This window comes from Myotis nattereri (assembly GCF_964212035.1).
Source record: "Myotis nattereri genome assembly, chromosome: 2".
Classification (NCBI taxonomy): domain Eukaryota; kingdom Metazoa; phylum Chordata; class Mammalia; order Chiroptera; family Vespertilionidae; genus Myotis; species Myotis nattereri.
The window spans coordinates 138,827,811-138,847,077 of record NC_138076.1 but is presented as its reverse complement, the minus strand read 5'-3'; the positions used below and the strand labels follow the sequence as shown (position 1 = coordinate 138,847,077).

The window sequence follows — 19,267 nt, the reverse complement described above, 5'->3', positions numbered from 1 at the left end:
TATTTATAATGGTCTGGCCCTCTAGCAACTTCAGCGAGAAATTATAGCTAATTTGCCTACAAACGTCAGGTGGTCATAATAATCTGGCCACTCAGTGTGTATTAGCTATACAAAGACAAAGAATAAAGAGCTTCTGCTGGATTGAATAAAGTTCCTATTTAAGTTGAACCTATACATATTTTACATATTGTCATAATGAAACCATGTACCAGTATAGTTTGTTTGAAAAATATGGGGACAGAAACCTCCTGAGTTTTCAGAAGACAGTTTGACAGTTCCTTATAAAACTGCACATACCCTTAGCATATGATCCAGTAATCATGCTCCTTAGTATTTACTCAAAGAAGTTGAAAAATTATGTCCATACAAAAACCTGTACATGGATGTTTAGAGCATCTTATTTAAAACTAGAGGCCCGGTGCACAAAATTCGTGGGGGGGGCGGGGAGGGGTGTTTCCCTCAGCCCAGCTTGCACCCTCTCCAATCCTGGACCCCTCGGGGGATGTTTGGGCCTAAACCCGGTATTGGGCCTAAACCAGCAGCTGGACATTCCTTTCACAATTCTGGATCACTGGCTCCTAATCGCTCACCAGCCTGCCTGCCTGGTTGCCCCTAACTACCCTCCCCTCCCCGCTGGCCTGATTACCTCTCACTGCCTCTGTGTGCCAGCCTGATCGCCCATAACTTCCCCCCTGCCCAGTCGCCCCCAACTGCCCCCTTCCTGCTGACCTGGTTGCTCCTAACTGCCCCCCCTCCACTGGCCTGGTCACCCCTTACTGCACCTTCTGCTGGCCTGTTCGCCCCCAACTGCCCCTCTGCCAGCCTGGTTGCCCCCAACTGCCCCCCCCCCCCACAGCCTACTTGCCCCTCACTGACCCCTGCCAGCCTAATCGCCCCCAACTGCCCCCCATTGCCAGACTGATCGCCCCCAACTGCACCCCCCCACTGGCCTGGTCACCCCTATCTGCCCCCCCTGCTGGCCTGGACACCTCTTACTGTCCCCTCCTGCCAGCCTGGTTGCCCCTCACGGCCCCCTCGCTGGCCTGATCGCCCCACTCAGCCTGTTGTTCAGTCATTTGGTGGTCCCTCACTAACCCCCCTGCTGGCCTGGTTGTAGGCAGCCATCTTGTGAGGGCACAAGGGTTAATTTGCATGTTACCTCTTTATTATATAGGGTTGCCAAAACGTTGAAGCAACCAAGATGTCCTTCAATAGGTAAATGGATAAATAAACTGGAATATTAGTCAGCACTAAAAAGAAATGAACTATCAAGGCATGAAAAGACATAGGAGGACATGAAATGCACATGAATAAATGAAAGAAGCCAATCTGAAAAGGCTGCATATTATACAATTACAACTATATGGCACTCTGGAAAAGGCAAAACTGTGGAGGCAGTAAAAAGAGCAGTGGTCGCCAGGTTTGGGGATGGGGAGAAAGATCAATAGGCAGAACACAGCAGATTTTAAGGCAGTGAAAATATTCTTTGCTACCATATTGATAGGTAGATGTCATTCTACATTCTTCCAAACACATAGAATGCACAACAGCAAGAATAAAGTATAACATAAACTATGGACTTTGGGTGAATATGATGTGCCAATTTAGGTTCAATAGTTGTAATAAACATACTACTGTGAGGGAGGATGTTGATTATGGGGAAGAATATGCACGTATGGAGTCAGAGGAAATATGGGAAAATCTCTGTACTTCCACCTCAGTTAAACTTGCTGTGAATCCAAAACTGCTCTAAACAAATACAGTCAATAAAAATATTAAAAAGAAAATTTTATCTTAGTTAAAATTTTTACTTACATAAAGAATTAACTTCTGTTACTTTGAAGTTTATTTTCATGGGTGCACTTTAACTTGAATCAAAGATCAGAATCTAAAATAAAGGCTTTATCAAGTATCAGAGTATAGCATCATTAATGCGTTAAGCACAAGTCCTCTTAAAAAATGAATTTTTTTGTACATTTAAAATGAGTGGTGGATAATGACTTCAGAAAAATCTGGTGATGTGGTTCTATTATACAAAGAACTTGTTGTTATTAACTTTAGTATTCTATTAATTGTAAAGGAGAGTCAAACCTAGAGAAATAAGTTGAGTAAGAGGCAAATCAAAGTTTAGTCAAACAGAAAATCAAATGTTGCCTTGTTGTTCAATTTATTTTTTAAAAAATAAATGTCAATTCATTGATCTTTCTAATCATGATGTATACGTGGAAAGCAAATGAAATAACAAAATAGATTCCCTTTAAAATGTTCTAGTGTGTTGGGAAGGGATTCTCATAGGAATCATAGACAAGTTGAATGAATAAATAAAATGACAAAAGTAAATTGGACCAATAGTAGCTAACTATAGATGAACAGATTAATGACTATGTCAGTGATAAATGAGTTTAAAGTACTTTGATCTCTCTCGTTAAGAGAATCAGTGAGTCCCGTGAATGATCTCAGTGGTTGAGCATTGACCTATGAGCCAGGAGTTTGATTTCTAGTAAGGGCACATGCCCAGTTCGCAGGCTTGATCCCCAGTAGGGGGCATGCAGGAGGCAGCCCATCAATGATTCTCTCTCATCATTGATGTTTCTCTCTTTCTCTTCTTCTCCCTTCCTCTCTGAAATCAATAAAAAATATATATATTTAAAAAATAAATTAAAAAAAGAGAATCAGTGAACAGTAAGAAGCCAGAGAAGAGGATTTAAAATAAAAATATTTTGTGAAATAATTAATTTGTGACATAAGAAAAATTCTAACCAGAGATAAATTCCAATTACTGTTAGCATAATACCACAGTTTATATTAAGGTGCCTATTTCTTTTAAATGTTGCTATGTACTCAAATTTTATATATTTCTTAATGTCTTACAATCAGCAACTATTTTACTCTACATTAAGGGGGGGAGTAGTGATGAACATATTAAAAGATAATAGTTTGAGTTTACTATTTGGGTATCAACTTAATTAGTCTAGGCCATGATTGTTACTGGGAATTTCTACCCTAATGCAAGAAAGCTGAGTCCCTGGAGGGACATCACATGTTATTGGGAGCATGTGCATGTTGTGTGTGTGTGTGTGTGTGTGTGTGTGTGTGTGTGTGTGTGTGAAAACAAATATCACAAGGGTGCATACTTGATTTTTAATCTATTTAATAGTGAATTCAACCATTAGCTGCACAGCATCAGGAAGTGTTATTTATTTGGAATTCATGTTTTATATATTTTTCTATTTATAATAATTATTCATGAAGCACTTTCTATTTATCAAGCAAAGTGCTAAGTGTTGGAAATAAAACAGGAGCAAAACCAGATATACCTCCTAGCTCTTATATAACATATGATCTAGTGAAAAAAAAAAAAACACACACACACACAAAAACCTAAAGGACCCAAAAGTGAACTGAAGGACAGAAGCGATGGCGTGATGTTCATGGTGAGTAGTATAAAGTGGGTGAAGAGTTAGGGTAGAACAGTGTAGATTGAGGAGAATATAACAGAAGAAAACAGCCACAACAAGGGAATAGATGGAACATTCAAAGAACAGGAAGTCATGTACTGGTATAATGGAACATGGACTAGAACAGGTGAAGGCAAAAGAATGCTGAAGTAGATGGGGCATTGCAGACCATCAAAGAATTCTGATCTTTATCTTAAGAGAAACTGAAGGGCTTAATTAACAAGAAAAGTACATAAGCACATTTGGGTTTTAAAAAGTCTGCTCTGGCTGCCGTGTCAGTTTGAACTAGCTTGGAAATCCAAATACTACAAAGAAACCAGGTAAAACTATGATTGTCACCCAGGTGAGAAACTACTATAATGTACAATATGTTGATGATAGTGGCGAATGAGGTAATTTGAATCAAAGTAGGAGGTCAACAGATTAAAGCTAGTGTAGAAAGAACCAATAAAGGCATTGTTCAAAATAGTAAAAATTGCTCATCCGTGGAAAAAAAAAATAAAGAATAGTTTCCTAGTTTGAAGGAAAACAAATCCACCTGACACAATAAGGTTCTTCACTGGGATTAATCAAAGGAATAATAGAAACAAACCATGGATGTCATCGGAATTCAAGAAAACACATAACTTAAAATTTAAATGATCATAGTGATATTTCTCAATATTTGAATGTTAAGTTGTACAACTTCTATTCTACTCTTTTAAAATCATCCATTACCTAGATACCTTTTTAAATATCATATTTTGAAATAATTCAGTCATGGTTAATTTCACACCAATGTCTAAATACTTTTAAGGAGCTGGCTGCACATGAATTTGCACGCTATTTAGTAGCTTTACAGCAGTGCTAGCTGTACCTTGATAACGTATCTTATCACCACCAATACCATTTAAATAGTAAATTTAAATTTAAAAAGTGCTTTAAAATTCATTGGAGAAGATTTAAACTTTACCTCATTCTTTCATATCCCCCTCATATCATGTCTATTATGTTTTATGTATGTTCCTTACAAAAGCTGCCCTAATTTCATATAGGATCTATACAGACATCCAGGGGATGGTGTGAAAATGCCATTCTGAATCAGTAGATGTGGAGTGAAGTATGGAATTCTGCAGTTCCAATACCCTCCCAGTCAATGCCAATGATTCTGATATGATGATCATATTTTTAATGTCCAGGTCTTCTAGGTATCACCACCAGAATAACAGAACTCACCTGATTTCTTTGTTGATAGCATCCAATTGTTCCTGAAGCATCATAGCTAGAGTCTGGGCATCAGAATGACCACTTGGAGAGAGAAGATCCATGGAGCTAAAAATTGTTTCTCTGTCATCATCGTCAATATCAGATATTTCTGTGTCACTTTCAAAAGGGTGGCTGCTTAGCACTCCGATTTGCTGAGTTCTATTCCACTCATGATCTCCAAGAGATTTCACCTGAATGGTGAACAATTATAGTATTGATAACATTATTCACTTTCAAAGCAATATTCTGAAAAACAACACAAAAGCACACATGCTTTTATATATTACTTGGCAAAAGCTGAACTGATTATTAACATTCCAATGTATTGGTTCAATAAAATAACTCATTGGCATTTTATGTTATGGGAAGTAGTGTCCACATAAGTATCAACATTTTAATAGAAATAAAAATAATAAATGTAAAACTTCCCCATGATATCTAGCTCAACCCCAAACTGAGGTAAGAATTACTTTAAAGCATTTGTGTTTGTAACATTTCTCCTTTTTTACAAATTAACCCTTTCTACTGACTTGTACTCAAGCATTCCCATTTCTTGTACTAATTCATCTTATCTACACTTTTGAATTACAGACTCAGAATACTAATATTATTACACAGAAAATTATACATGAATTCTCTCCCCAACAGTCATTTACATAAATTGAAATAAATATTATTAAAAATATTGCAAAGTAATTTCATTTCATTTCCACTGCTCTGCTCTACTCAAATGCCTGAGTGTTTTTTTTTAAAGCCCAAGGCATACCAATGTTTTAACTGATATAATAAAACCTCATATGAATGAAAGTCCCGAGTAACCAAGAGACCAGGGTTTTTTAAGCTGTAATCTCAAAGTATGAGAGGTTTGGGAGTAAAACTGAGGTTCTAGAGTTTTCTGCTGTTTTAATTTTTTTTCAGTCTTTGTGATGATATAATGATATTGCCTTGAGCATTTATTTAAAATTTGAAAACCTGAGTTAGCTTTTATTTCACAAATTGTTTTGGCACTGAGTAGTATTAATTTATTTTTTCATTAAAATGAGAAAAGAACTAAGATGAACTTAATTTATTCGTCATTTGTTTATTTATCTATCCATTAAGCAGATACTGATTACCTTTTATGAGGGAAGAATTTGTACATGACACATAGGTACCAATTAAAAAACCAAGTGTTAAAAAAGAAAAGGAAAGAAAGGGTTTGTACAAATAAAGACAAGCAGATTATGTAGTATTTTGGACACATACAAGGGGTTGGGGAGAACAAATATACTTAGGGCACAAAGGAATTATGTTCTCTATCAAATGCAACTACATACTTACTGAGCACGCATAGCTTACAAAGTTGAAGTTATTGAGTGAATGCAAGGCTGGCACTGCAGTTGATCATGGACAATTCTCTCCAAACACCTTCAATACTCTGTGTACATTTTCCTCAAAGTGTTTTTAAAGTCATAATTACAATTAAACTATTTAATTAATTTTAATCAACAGTATGAATGCCATTGCTTAGGTGCCCAAGCAAACAAAAAATACATTTGTTTGGCAAAATAGCATAATGGATAGAAGCACGGAATTTAAAACGATGCAAACATAAGCTCATGTTTTGATTCTATTACTTTGCTGGCTGTGTAATTGAACACAAAATTTCTGAACTTCAATATTTTTATATCTTAAGTTAGCATAAAAATAGTGCCCAATTCATAAAATTATAGCATAAAAATAGTGCCCAATTCATAAAATTATGTGGATAAATACAGGGAAATTCTTGGTTGAACTCCTAGCATACAGTAGGGGTTTCAAGTTTGTTATTGTTTTTAAAGCATGGCATATGTCACACTAATAAAAATGTTAGCATTATAAATCTTCTCAGGATTAAAATTCTGTCCAAAATGCAATAGCATATTTACTCAAAACCATCAGAGACTTGAAATAAAAAGTTTAACCTTTGGCTCATCTCTTCTCACGCCCATGCGGCCTCTCCGTGGCCTTCTTATTACTTTAGTGGTTCTGTAGTCAGACTGGCTGTCCACGAGGGATCCAACGGAATAGCGCAACTCAGCTGAGGGGTCCAGGTGAGTCCTGGAAGAAATGAAAAATATGAAATATAGTCAATCGCCAAAGTTAAACTTATCAGCAAATCACTATCCACTTCTTAATTGGCAATGAAGCCTCAAGGAAATAAACTTCAAGAAAGAAAACTGATGAATTGTCCTGACCCTCTGAGGTCACTCCAGAGGCTTATGTCAGAAATTCTGGCCGCAGGTGCATTTTCCTGTGGTCGACTTCCTGAAGGTCGACTGCATTTTCTCTTTTTAGAATATAAAAAGCCTTTCTGTTCATTAATTATTATTTTCAAATGTCGTGGGACAACAAAACATGTTAAGATCGCTAGCCAAAATCCTGAGGCTTAAATTCTGGCAATTCTATATTTCGTTTGAGCTGTTTAGTGGATATTCCAATATATGCTATTTGTTACTGTATTTGTTTTAAGCATTTCTCATTAATATAACAGAAAAAAAGTAAACTTTTGGGGTCCCAGAATTCTCTGTTTTTTAACATTCTATTTTTCAACTTAGAAAAATCAACAAAAAAATGCTTAAAATCAGATTGACCCAAGGTTAAAGTTATTTTGTAATAAAATAGGATATACCACCCAAATAATTTTTTTAGCTTTTAACAAGACATTCATTTAAATTAAAAAAAAATATTTTGATGATCACATCTGATTTGGAAATCTACTTACAGATGAAACAGTTGGAACATTCCAATTGGAAAATATTGGCACACTGTTCTTCAATAAGCATGATAATAAAGTACATTCTAATTAAAGTGCAGTAAAAGTTTCTCCATGAACATTATTTATATGGAGATTTACAGCAAATTCAGTTTATTACTATAATAATAATGATAACAGTGGCAAGATGCTGTCCTACAAAATGATTTATTATCAGTAGCAAATATCCTTAAAGCTCTGTTTACTCTGGAACTTGGGACTCTTGCTGATCTATGTTTTTGCCCCTAGGTTTCTTTGTGAATGGAGCATTGCCAGATATTTGGCCAGATTAGATGAAAGAGGTTAGGTGAAGTCTGAGTGTTTATAACATTAGAAGATATTGACCAGGCTGATGCAAGCCCTTGTTTTGCCCAATAGGACATTAAAGCAAATGAATTAAGGAATCATCCCCAAAATAGAGGACAGAGATTGTTTTTTACAGCTGTTAATGTGAGACTTAAGCAAATTATATTTTTTATGTGGATTAATCATATATAAAAAACTAACCAAGAAGGCCATGGTTGTAAATGGTACAAATCTTAGTATGTATCTATTTGACAGACAAATATATTTTCATCACCATTATATGCTCAAGGATTTATTAAATACCTAATAAATGTCTGGTAAGATAATGAATGAAATTGATTATAATACATTCCAAACCAGCTCAGAACATTCTATGTGCCTTTTGCCTGTGGTACTTAGGATAATGCCTCTTTGGGCATTGGAGTGGATTTTCTAAAATTATGATATCATCCTAGGAGTATTTTTTGTTGTTTTATCTCTCAACTCTAGGTCATTTATTAAAAACATAAAACAAAACACAGATCTGGTCCCACTGACAACCAGCTTAAACATCTTCAGTGTCCTTAAAAGGCCCTCTACAATTAATTTCCAGCTTCACTTCTAACTACTGTCTGTATTTCTCCATCTAGCTGTACTGACTTTCAATTCCCTCAACAACTCACACTTTCTTTTGTCTCTGAGCCTTTGAAAACAGTCTCGTCACACATTTACATGGTTAGCATTCTTAAAGTCTCAGTTTAAAAGTCCCATTGTCATATGCTATTTTAACGCCTCACATTCCTTCCATTAAAATGGTCCTCAAACCATTATTCCTCTATTTTCCATCTGGAACGTGTCCTCTTCACCACCATCATCACTGTATCTGTAATACCACAGTGTCTGGTAAGTAAAAAATGTTTAATTGACCTTGAAATAACCTGAGGCCTGAGACAACAGCAATCATAGAAGAGGCCATTGCTTACACTTGATCTAAGAAGCTTACTGCTGCCAAAACCGGTTTGGCTCAGTGGATAGAGCATCCGCCTGCAGACTGAAGGGTCCCAGGTTCGATTCCGGTCAAGGGCATGTACCTGGGTTGTGGGCACATCCCCAGTAGGAGATGTGCAGGAGGCGGCTGATCGATGTTTCTCTCTCATCGATGTTTCTAACTCTCTATCTCTCTCCCTTCCTCTCTGTAAAAAATCAATACAATATATATTTTTTTTTAAAAAAAGAGCTTACTGCTCACCTCTTTCCTTTTATTCATTCTGTGAGCTAGTTCTCTAACAAAGGTAATATTTCTATATATTTAAAATTTTAATCATGTGCTGTACATTATTTTGAGACATACTAGGAGGTTTAAGTTAAAAGTGCATCGCCCTAACCGTTTTGGCTCAGTGGATAGAGCGTCGGCCTGTGGACTGAAGGGTCCCAGGTTCGATTCCGGTCAAGGGCATGCACCTTGGTTGCGGGCATATTCCCAGTAGGGGGTGTGCTGGAGGCAGCTGATGGCTGTCTCCCTCTCATTGATGTTGCTAACTCTCTATCCCTCTCCCTTCCTCTCTGTAAAAACATCAATAAAATATATTTAAAAAAACAAGTGCATCTACAGTCACCAATTCATGTAGACAAGGAACCCTCGTGTTTTTTTCACTCTGGAATCTCCTGTGACTCTTGCACATTATCTCACAAAAGAATGTCCATAGATAACTCAAATATGAATTTTCTTAGAGTAAACCAGTAATCCATTCATCTGCTTCTAGAATGTCCTCTATTGTCCTAATTATCCACATCTTACCCTTTCTTCAGAGTTTAGCCAAATCAGGTTGTCTCCAGACACTCTGCTACTTATTTTACTTTCTTCTCAGATGAGATACTAGTAGAGGATATTAGTTACTGACTAGAGGCCTGGTTAACGAATTGGTGTACAGGTGGGGTCCCTTGGCCTGGCCAGCAATTGAGGCCTATTGGGGGCTGGCCAGGCAGCGGGGAGGGGCCTCAGAAGGCTGGCCAGCCAGGGTGGGGGTGAGGCTGTAGGAGGTTGGCTGTGGTACCACACTGACCACCAGGGGGCAGCTCCTGCATTGAGTGTCTATCCCTTGGTGGTCAGTGTGTGTCATAGCGACTGGATGACCAGTGGTTCCAGTTTTCTGGTCTTTCAGTTGCAAAGGTCGCTTAGGCTTTTATATATATACTAGAGGCCCAGTGCACAAAAATTTGTGCACCCGGGGGTGGGGTCCCTCAGCCCGGCCTATGCCCTCTTGCAGTGTGGGACCCCTAGGAGGATGTCCACTTGCTGGCTTAGGCCTGCTCCCCAGGGGATCGGGCCTAAGCTGGCAGTCAGACATCCCTCTGGCAGCCCTGCAGCACTAGGGGGATGTCCACTTACCAGCAGGGAGGAGACCTAAGCTGCAGTCGGACATCCTTAGCACTGCTGAGGAGGCGGGAGAGGCTCCCGCCACCACTGCTGTGCTGGTAGCCATCAGCCTGGCTTGTGGCTGAGCAGAGCTCCCCCTGTGGGATTGCACTGACCATCAGGGGATAGTTCCTGCATTGAGCATCTGCCCCTTAGTGGTCAGTGTGTGTCATAGTGACCAGTCATTCCCAGTCGTTCTGCTGTTAGGGTCAATTTGCTTATTACCCTTTTATTATATAGGATAGCGGCCTGGTGAACGGGTGGGGGCCGGCTGGTTTGCCCTGAAGGGTGTCCTGGATCAGAGTGGGGGGTCCCGCTGGGGTGCCTGGCCAGCCTGGGTGAGGGACTGATGGCTGTTTGCAGGCTGGTCACACCCCCTTCAGGGTGGGGGTCCCCACTGGGGTGCCTGGGCAGCCTGGGTGAGGGCTGATGGCTGTTTGAAGGCTGGTCAAGCCCTCCCCAGTGGGGACCTTCACCCCATGGAGGTTTGGTCAGCCTGGGTGAGGGGCTGATGGCTGTTTTCACCTGGCCACACCTCCTCCAGGGTTGGGGTCCATACTGGGATGCCTGGCCAGTCTGAGTGAGGGGCTGAGGGCTGTTTTCAGGCTGGCCAAGCCCCCCAGTGATGTAAGCTTCCAGCCTCTCCTTTTTTTTTTTTTATTCTGGGATTTATTTACCTTCTATAATTGAAACTTTGTAGCCTTGAGTGGAGCGCAGAGCCTGCCAGGGCGGGCAGAAAGCTTGGCTTCCTCCATCACCAGGGGCAACCCAAGCCTCCGGCTCACTCCAGCTCTGTGGCCATGGCCGGCTGAAAGCAGGTATCTGGGGTTTATTTATCTTCTATGATTGAAACTTTGTTGCCTTGAGTGGAGCTTAGAGCCAGCCGCGGCAGGCGGGAAGCTTGGCTTCCTCCATCACTGGAGCAACCAAGCCTCCTGCTTGCTCCAGCTCTGTGGCTGCCAGCCGCCATCTGGTTGAGTTAATTTCCATATAGTCACTCTGATTGGCTTGTGGGCATGGCTTAAGGTGTAGTGAAGGTACGGTCAATTTGCATGTTTGTCTTTTATTAGTGTAGATAGATAATCACTAAATTTAGCTCATCTCTTCCTACCTCCTCAACTGGAAGATCAAACACAAGTTGATGAAGTTATCATGCACCATCTGTTTTCTTCATTGTTTCTTTCTTAATTACATGCACTCAAAAGCATGGCTGTCCAACAAATAATTGCTATTTAATAAATATTTGATTATACTGTAACTTACTATAAATTCCATCAGCTTAGCTTAATAATTCCTATAATACTTTATAATTTTGGTGTGATTTACTGTTCACAAAACCCCTTTGATTACTTCTCATTTTATCTGGAATGTAAGCTTGTGAGATGGTCAGAAAAACAGTATTTTATATATAACTCATGCAAAATATATACAAAATTAGAACCTTTGTAAGGAAATGGGTTTTTCAAAATCAAACAGCTAGTAATTGTATATCTGAAGCTAAGAATGCTTGCTGTAGTGTTATTTCTACTACAGTCTGCAGCATAGAGGAAAGTTGTACTGTGTTGTTCTGTAATTGTGAATAAATGTCACATTGTTAGGTGGCCCATGATGATTCACTGTGGCATGAACTTTTAGACAACACCTCTAGAACTCTGCATTCCTAAGATTGAAAGGGAAAAAGACAATGAAATGCCCATTGGATCCTATTAAAATACATTTAATTTGTTAATTTAATAATGTTCATTCTCTGTATTTACACCTTTTTTATTTATCAGCTCTTTTTTTTTTCTTCTCCATCGTCATAATAATCATTGCCATATGAACACATGGAACTGAATTAATTTGATTCAGAGTCAGAATACTTTCTTTAAAATAAGCATGATTTCCAAAAGTAAAGGCCTATCCGTTTTAAAAAAATTGGATGTATTTAGGTGTATTTGTGGCTACAGAAATGAGTTAGAGAAATACTCAAAATACTGAATGTTTCATTAGTACCTATACTGACAAATATAATCTCCTTTAGAATTTTTTTTTTAAAAAATTTGGATTAGTCATCTGAACATCTGAAAAATCCTTTACCAGATATTAACTCATTCAACAATATTGATTGAAAGCACACTATATGGCAGTTTATTTAAGGTGCTGAGATTGTAGTTATTAGAGAGAAAATATTAAGAATATTAGCTTCAGCCCTCATGAAACTAATATTCTTAATATAAACATATGACCATGAAACATGAACATCTAGAAATCTGTGGTGTCAAAAGTTTCAGATAGCTGATGTCACTGTATTGCTTAATAAATAAATGATTAAATGAGTGAGCCCTTCTAGGGTTTCTAATAGAATTTGAATAAAAGTCTCTAAGCAAAAAAGAAACTTTTATGTGAATTATTGAAGTCTATCTAGAGAGAAACAATTGTCTCGTTGCTTCTTTTTTAAACATTAGGTATTGAGTCAAAGTAGATAAGTAAAGCTAAATTAACTTGAATTCTTTAGCAAATATAATTTTGCTTTTCCTCTTTATTTGCAATTACTTTACCAAAATAGTTATATGCTCTTTGAATATGAATGACCATAATCAATGATATTTCTTCAATAACAGTAAGCATTGAAAATATTTCTGCATGTAGAGAAAAGAGCTGATACTTCTTCCTGGAATGAGATGTAATCTACCATACAGTTCATTTCTTCATTTAATATTCCTTTTACATCTTATATCTATATAATAAATGCAGAATATGAAAGATAGTGATTTCAACTTTTATTGCAAATCTGCAGAAAGGATTTCTAAATTATACAATTATTTTGGAATGTAGAAACTAAATTGGTGAGGAGTCAAAATAAGGCAATGGCTAGGCAATAGGAGACACATGTATTTGTCTATTTTATTTGAGGAGATATTAACCATAAGGAGATTCATGCTGGTTTTTAGTCAACTGCAGATAAGCTTTTAATTTAATGTTACCTTGATATTGTGGGTTCAATTAAAGAGCCAGTTCTGATTTTCAATTGGTCAAGTTCAGATCTCAGCTTTTCAATTTCTTCTGCTAATCTTTCCTAAAAATCAAAGAAGTGTTACTTAAATGATATACAAATACCAATAATACCAAGACTCAATTATGATAAACCAAGCCAGCCACCAAGTTTAGTGGGTTTTTAAAAAATGAAAAAACTGATGGATATAATTTTATTAAAAATTATTCGTCATGAAAGTAAAGCATGCCTGATTTTTTCCCCTTGTAATGAAAATGTGAATGGCAGAAATCAACAAAACACTATCTATAGTTACTGGAATTCATTAATTTTTAATTAAAAAAACCCCCCAGGAATACTAAGGTTGTGACCAGCTATGTTTACATCACTTAAAAATACAGAGTCAAAACCATAGCTGGTTTAAAAAATAAGAAAAGGTCCTATTTATGCAGTCAGTGAAGGATTTCTATTATTCTATAAGAGTAGAAAGATATATAGGTGAAGGAGAAAGAAGGTTGAATTAAAAGAATGAGGAAAAAAATAATCATCTAATATGAGTTAAATTATCAGTTTGATAATAGTACAATTATTTGTGCAACTGATAATTTTCTCAGATTGGCATTATCAATTTCAGTCTAAAAATTTATCAAAAGTTGTCTTATAGCATTTAAGTGCTCATGTAAGCACTTAATTTTGTTTTCATAATTATAATTTTTATAATATGAACTAGAGGCCCTGTGCATGAAATTCGTGCACTGGGGGGAGGTCCCCCTCAGCTTGGCCTGCGCCCACTCGCAGTCCAGGACCTCTTGCTTCTTACTGCCTGTCTGTTCATCGCTCCTTAACGTTAAGCTTGCTGCTCCTTAGTGCTGCCATGGAGGCGGGAGAGGCTCCCACCGCTGCCACTGCACTCGCCAGCCATGAGCCTGGCTTCTGGCTGAGCAGTGCTCCCTCTGTGGGAGCACACTGACCATCAGGGGGCAGCTCCTGCATTCAGCGTCTGTCCCCTGGTGGCCAGTGTGATCATAGCAACCAGTCGTTCTGGTTGTTCCACCATAAAGGTCGCTTGGGCTTTTATTATATAGACGTTTAAATGTGTCCTTCTGGATTTTCTATTGCTGTTTTTTCCCTCTCTAGGTGTCATGTGTTTACCATTTTACTTGACTTATACTTCTTTTCTCATTTCACTATTTTTTTGTCAATGTGAACTTTGTAAAGTTTCTCATATCTATTATTTTCATTCTTACTACCACCGTTCTACCCTACATCCTTTTTATCTCTTTTATGAATATTTTACCAGCTTCCACAAAGGTGATGCTCCCTTCAATCTTTTCCCCACATATTCTTCTGTTAGATATATCATTTTAAAAATGATGTATGGTTAGATCAATACTTTAAAAAAATTAAACCATTGCTTTTTATATTTATTAATTAATTTGTTTGTTATTTCCCCTATTATGCATTAAGAACCTCTTGTGTCTAGGCACCTAAGATACAGTAATAAACTAACAAATTTCCTGCTCTCATGTAATTTATAATTTGGCAGAAAACACAATAAACAAATATGGTCTTAAGGATGTTGGTAGGAAGGAGTAAACAGGGGGAACATGGAAAGGCTCTTCAATAAAGTGATATTTGAGTAAAGAACTGAAGAAAGGGAGGTAGTTATGAAAACTGGAATATCTTGTATGAAAAGATATGGCAGAGAAAAGGAACAGCAAGTACAAATGCCCCTTGGTGGGAGTATATGTAGCGAGCAAAGAGGCCAGTGGGGCTGGATTGGGGAGGTTAACAACAACGGCAGACATGCGATAAATTTAGAAAAGTAGGATTACAAGGTTTGAGAAGAGTAGTCCTGAATGGCCTTGTAAACCATTAGAGCCTTTGGCTTTACGCTGAGTGAGACAGGAAATTACTAGAGGATTTTTGAGTAGAGAAGTGGCATGACCATTCTGATGGCTGTAAAATGAACTTGAATTGATTGGGAGGAAAGGAAGAAATGCACTTATTAGTGTTCTTCCAAAAACAGGCAGGAGAATCATGGCTTGGACAACAATGGCGTTATGGAGGGTATGGCTGGAATTTGGTCATATTTTGAAAATAGAACAGAATTTTCTATTAGACTGAATGTGGTTAAGAATACTCCAAGGCTTTTAACCTGAGTAACTAAGAGAAAGATTTACTGAGAAGATTGCTGACAGTGATGGTGAGATTAAGTGGTGATGTAAGGGTTTAAGTTGTTAATGTGTCTAAATAAAGATATTAAGTAGACTCTTTTTAAAAAAACGTAGATTATTGCATATATGAACTCCCTCGGGATAGGGAACCCAGTAGGAGATGTAAATTTTGAAGTACTCAATTTATAGATAGTATTTAAACCCATGAAATCATATGAGTTCACCAGGGACTAAGCATAGAGAAGAAATCCAAGGACAATTCTATGAACTTCAAATTTAAGAGATCAGAATGATGAAGAAAAACATGGAGAGAAGAGGCTGTGTACACAGGGGATTTTGCTGATAATGCATTATAGAGAATTGAGTAGAAATTTCAGGAGTTATAGGAAATATGGTTAGATTAGGAAATATGCTTGGCTGTATGAGATGATATTCAGAAATGAAGTATGACATGAACTTGCTTCTTCTGGCAATTGACATGAACAAGGATGGGAAGCATGGAGTGATTAGTACTGCTCGCTGCTTAAGCAGACTGCTGATGCTACAAGGCTTGGGTAGGGTGGTGGTGAGGGAGTAGGTTCTGGATATCTTGCCAGGAACACACAGAGTTTTGAATAACATAATACTGCATAACAGGATCAAGTCCAAAATTTACAATCTGGTCAAAATCTAGTTATTTTTACACACATACCAGTCTCAGCAAACTTCTGATGATACAGCAAATCAACCATCTTTGTTTTCTCTATGCTATTACATAGGCTCTCTTCTCTTGTCCTACCCTTCTTTATATAAGAATATATCTGCCTTCTAGAGCCTAAAGAAATGTCATCTCTCCCCATGTAGACATTCTCGACTACTTCAAAGAGAATCTGATGTTATATTCTAAGCATCATATTATACTGTTCTAGTAGATCTATCTTTTCGGAGATAGTGTACACACTGACTGTGAGACCGAAAAGTTTTTTTTTAAAGTATTACATAGGTCTAATTTTTCCCCCTTTGACTTCGCCCCATCCACCCTTTCCTCCTGGACTGTGAAAGGGCACAGGCCGGGCTGAGGAACGCCCCCCGCCCCCCCGCCCCCCGCCCAGTGCACGAATGTCATGCAATGGGCCTCTAGTATGTACATAAATTCACTGGTTAATCTCTTTGTTCACTATTACCTTTATTCTTTTAAGTTTTCAAATACCTTTCTTATGCCATACTTTTGTTCATCCTTCCTTCACTTCCTCTCCCCCCCCGCTTCTCTCTTTCTATCCTTCCATCTTTTGTTCAATACACATTTATAGATCATTTCAAAAGTTAGTAATTTGATATTATTCTTTGCTTCTGCCAAATAATAAAATAAAATTAGGACAAAATTGCTAACAAGAATTTTACAGGCTAATGAAGGAGACCAAAGATATATTAGCAATCACAATTTTTTAAATATTTCATAATGTGGCCCTGATCTTCCTCTTCTGCCACATATCTTACAACTGGCGTAATGATTTCAGCTGGGCCATATGCCTATTATTATTTAAGAAATCAAATTCACTTCTCACACCCTCCCCCACCAAGCACCTGCAATCATGCTACATGTTCTGTATTCAAAAGGCTTGCAACACAGTCCTACCTTTTCTTAAAGTTTTAGTCAAGCCCCACTTCCCTGAAGACTTCTTTATAGCAGGAATGTATGGTGATCTTTCCTGCCTGTAGTTATTATTGTCTATTTCACTAATTTGATACTCAGCATCTGCTAATTTGCAACCCACTGCTTTGTCAAAGGTGTGTTCTCTTTCCTCAATTAAAATTTTCAGCTACTTTGGAACTAGACTCATGATTGAAAATTTATAACTTATAATTCATATGCATAATAGGTATTTAATATATTTCTTCTAAAATGATATCCCAAATTAGACACAAATTAATGTATACATTTTTACTCCATTTATATAAAGCAAAAATAAGTCAAAAGTTAATTTTTTTCTTTAAGAAGTCAAGATAGTGATTACCCTTTAGTATTTGAGTAGTGATTATATATTAATGAGAGGGGGGCTTCCAGAATGATGATTTTTAGTGTGTTTAGTTTGTAAAAATTCATCAAGCTCTCCCAATATATGTAATCTCTTTGTATGTATAATATAAAATTTAAAATTGTTTTAAAAAGAAGGCATCTTAAAATTATTTCTGTTGAAATTTATTTTATAAAACATTCACCAATATGAAATAGAAAAATAGGCAAAATGTAAGTTTCTGTAATACCTTATCATGGAGAGACTCTTCTAGATTCTTTCTGAAAGTTTCTGATTCTTGAATTAAAACATTCTACAGAAGAGGAAAGAAAAACAAAAATAATTAACAAACTAAACAGAAAATAATTAAATATATAAACTATTTTTATATATTTATAAAATAACCTTCAAGAACCTTCTTCATCAATTTTTTCTGCGTTTATTTATAGATTTCCTTGAAAACCAAGTTTCAATGGAACCTTTAAACATTACACCTTAACATTTTGAGAAATACAACTTTAAATGGGATACTTTGTAACATTTGAATTGACAAATGGACTGAATATTATCTTTATATTTCTGTGTGTATCCTCTCAGTCACTGTAAAATTTGAAATAATTAGGTTATTCTTCAAATAAGAAAAAGGTCAATATTGTCCAGAGGTATTGTTGATAAAGAATTCAGATTATTTTTATTATCTGAAAAAACAAGCAAAGATAAGATCACATTTTTATTTATTTATTTATTTATTTTTAATATATTTTTTATTATTGATAGTATTACAGATATCTCCCATTTTCCCACCTTTTCCCCACTCCTCCCAGTCCATTTTTTAAATGTATAACTTCTGGAATTATATTTCAAATGCAGAATTATCAATTTCTGTGATAGTTATTTTTTACAGAAATAAAGCAAAATTTTAGTGATTTAAAAAACTGATGTTACACATCATAACATGTGAACATAAGTTGCATTATAGATATTTTAAAAAAATCCTTGCCATAAAAGTATTACTGTTATAAGCTTTATAATGTTCTTATAGTACTACAAAGCGTGATTTAAAACCATGTCTGGTTTTCAAGTTTACAGAGTTAAATTAAACCAAGAGTGTAGTAATTGGCGTAGTCCATGAATTTGGAGTTGAATGGGAAGAAGTCATGCCTATGACTCCCTAATGGGTAAATTAATCAAAATACTTTAACATTTTATCAAAACCTATTTTTTCTATTTTGGTTTATTGGATGATGCAGGGGAAAATGTCTAGCTTAAGTAGTGCTGGCATTCAATCTAAATTTCCAAAATGATTTGTGCACCTAGGTTTTATCCTCTACTTTTGTTTATGCCTTGGAATTGGAAACCAGCTCATGTAACTCTTGCTGGTTTGGAAGCTGCCTGCTGTCAATGAGACATATGTAAATGTGAATGAAATTGCAGACTGTACAGAAGCACTTTTAAAAAAACAATGTAGCTAGATAGATTGCATGCCTAAACTCTGTACTGAGATTGACATGAAGCTCACCCACAGTCTGGCTTTTAGACCAGTGATAGATTCAGTTACTTAAAACATTTGAATAATTCAAAACAAGCTTCCTTGCACACCCCCAACATATTTATTTTTTGTCTTATCACTCTTCTTCCTTGCATACCGAAGGACAAATGAAATATTTTTAACACAAAAGTGCAGCACATTTAACACAATTGTCTCAGATGATCATATTAATATGCAAAATTTATATACTATAAATAATTTTTATTCATTTAAAAATCGATCTTATAAAAAAGAAATAAAAAATTAAAATAAATAAAAATTGATTTTATACATTTTTACAGAAGCTGTTCATTCTCTTCTAAGAACATTCCTTTTTTTAATTAAGGAAAGTCAATGAATCATCCGATCAATGTAATGACCCCAGCTGGTATAAAACAAACGTGAGCACAAGAACTC

The 19,267-nt window shown here is 36.6% G+C and overlaps 1 protein-coding gene across 1 annotated transcript in view; it reads right to left on the bottom strand.

Annotated features, from left to right (window-relative positions):
• Positions 1-19,267, bottom strand: part of PPFIA2 (PTPRF interacting protein alpha 2) — a 471,528-nt gene that overhangs the window by 76,196 nt on the left and 376,065 nt on the right. Inside the window, exons 15-18 of the mRNA XM_081084175.1 lie at positions 17,573-17,635; positions 13,144-13,235; positions 6,647-6,782; positions 4,674-4,894 (exon numbers count right to left, since the gene is read on the bottom strand). Coding sequence (XP_080940301.1) covers positions 4,674-4,894; positions 6,647-6,782; positions 13,144-13,235; positions 17,573-17,635 — 512 coding nt within the window. The remainder of the gene's footprint in view (positions 1-4,673; positions 4,895-6,646; positions 6,783-13,143; positions 13,236-17,572; positions 17,636-19,267) is intronic.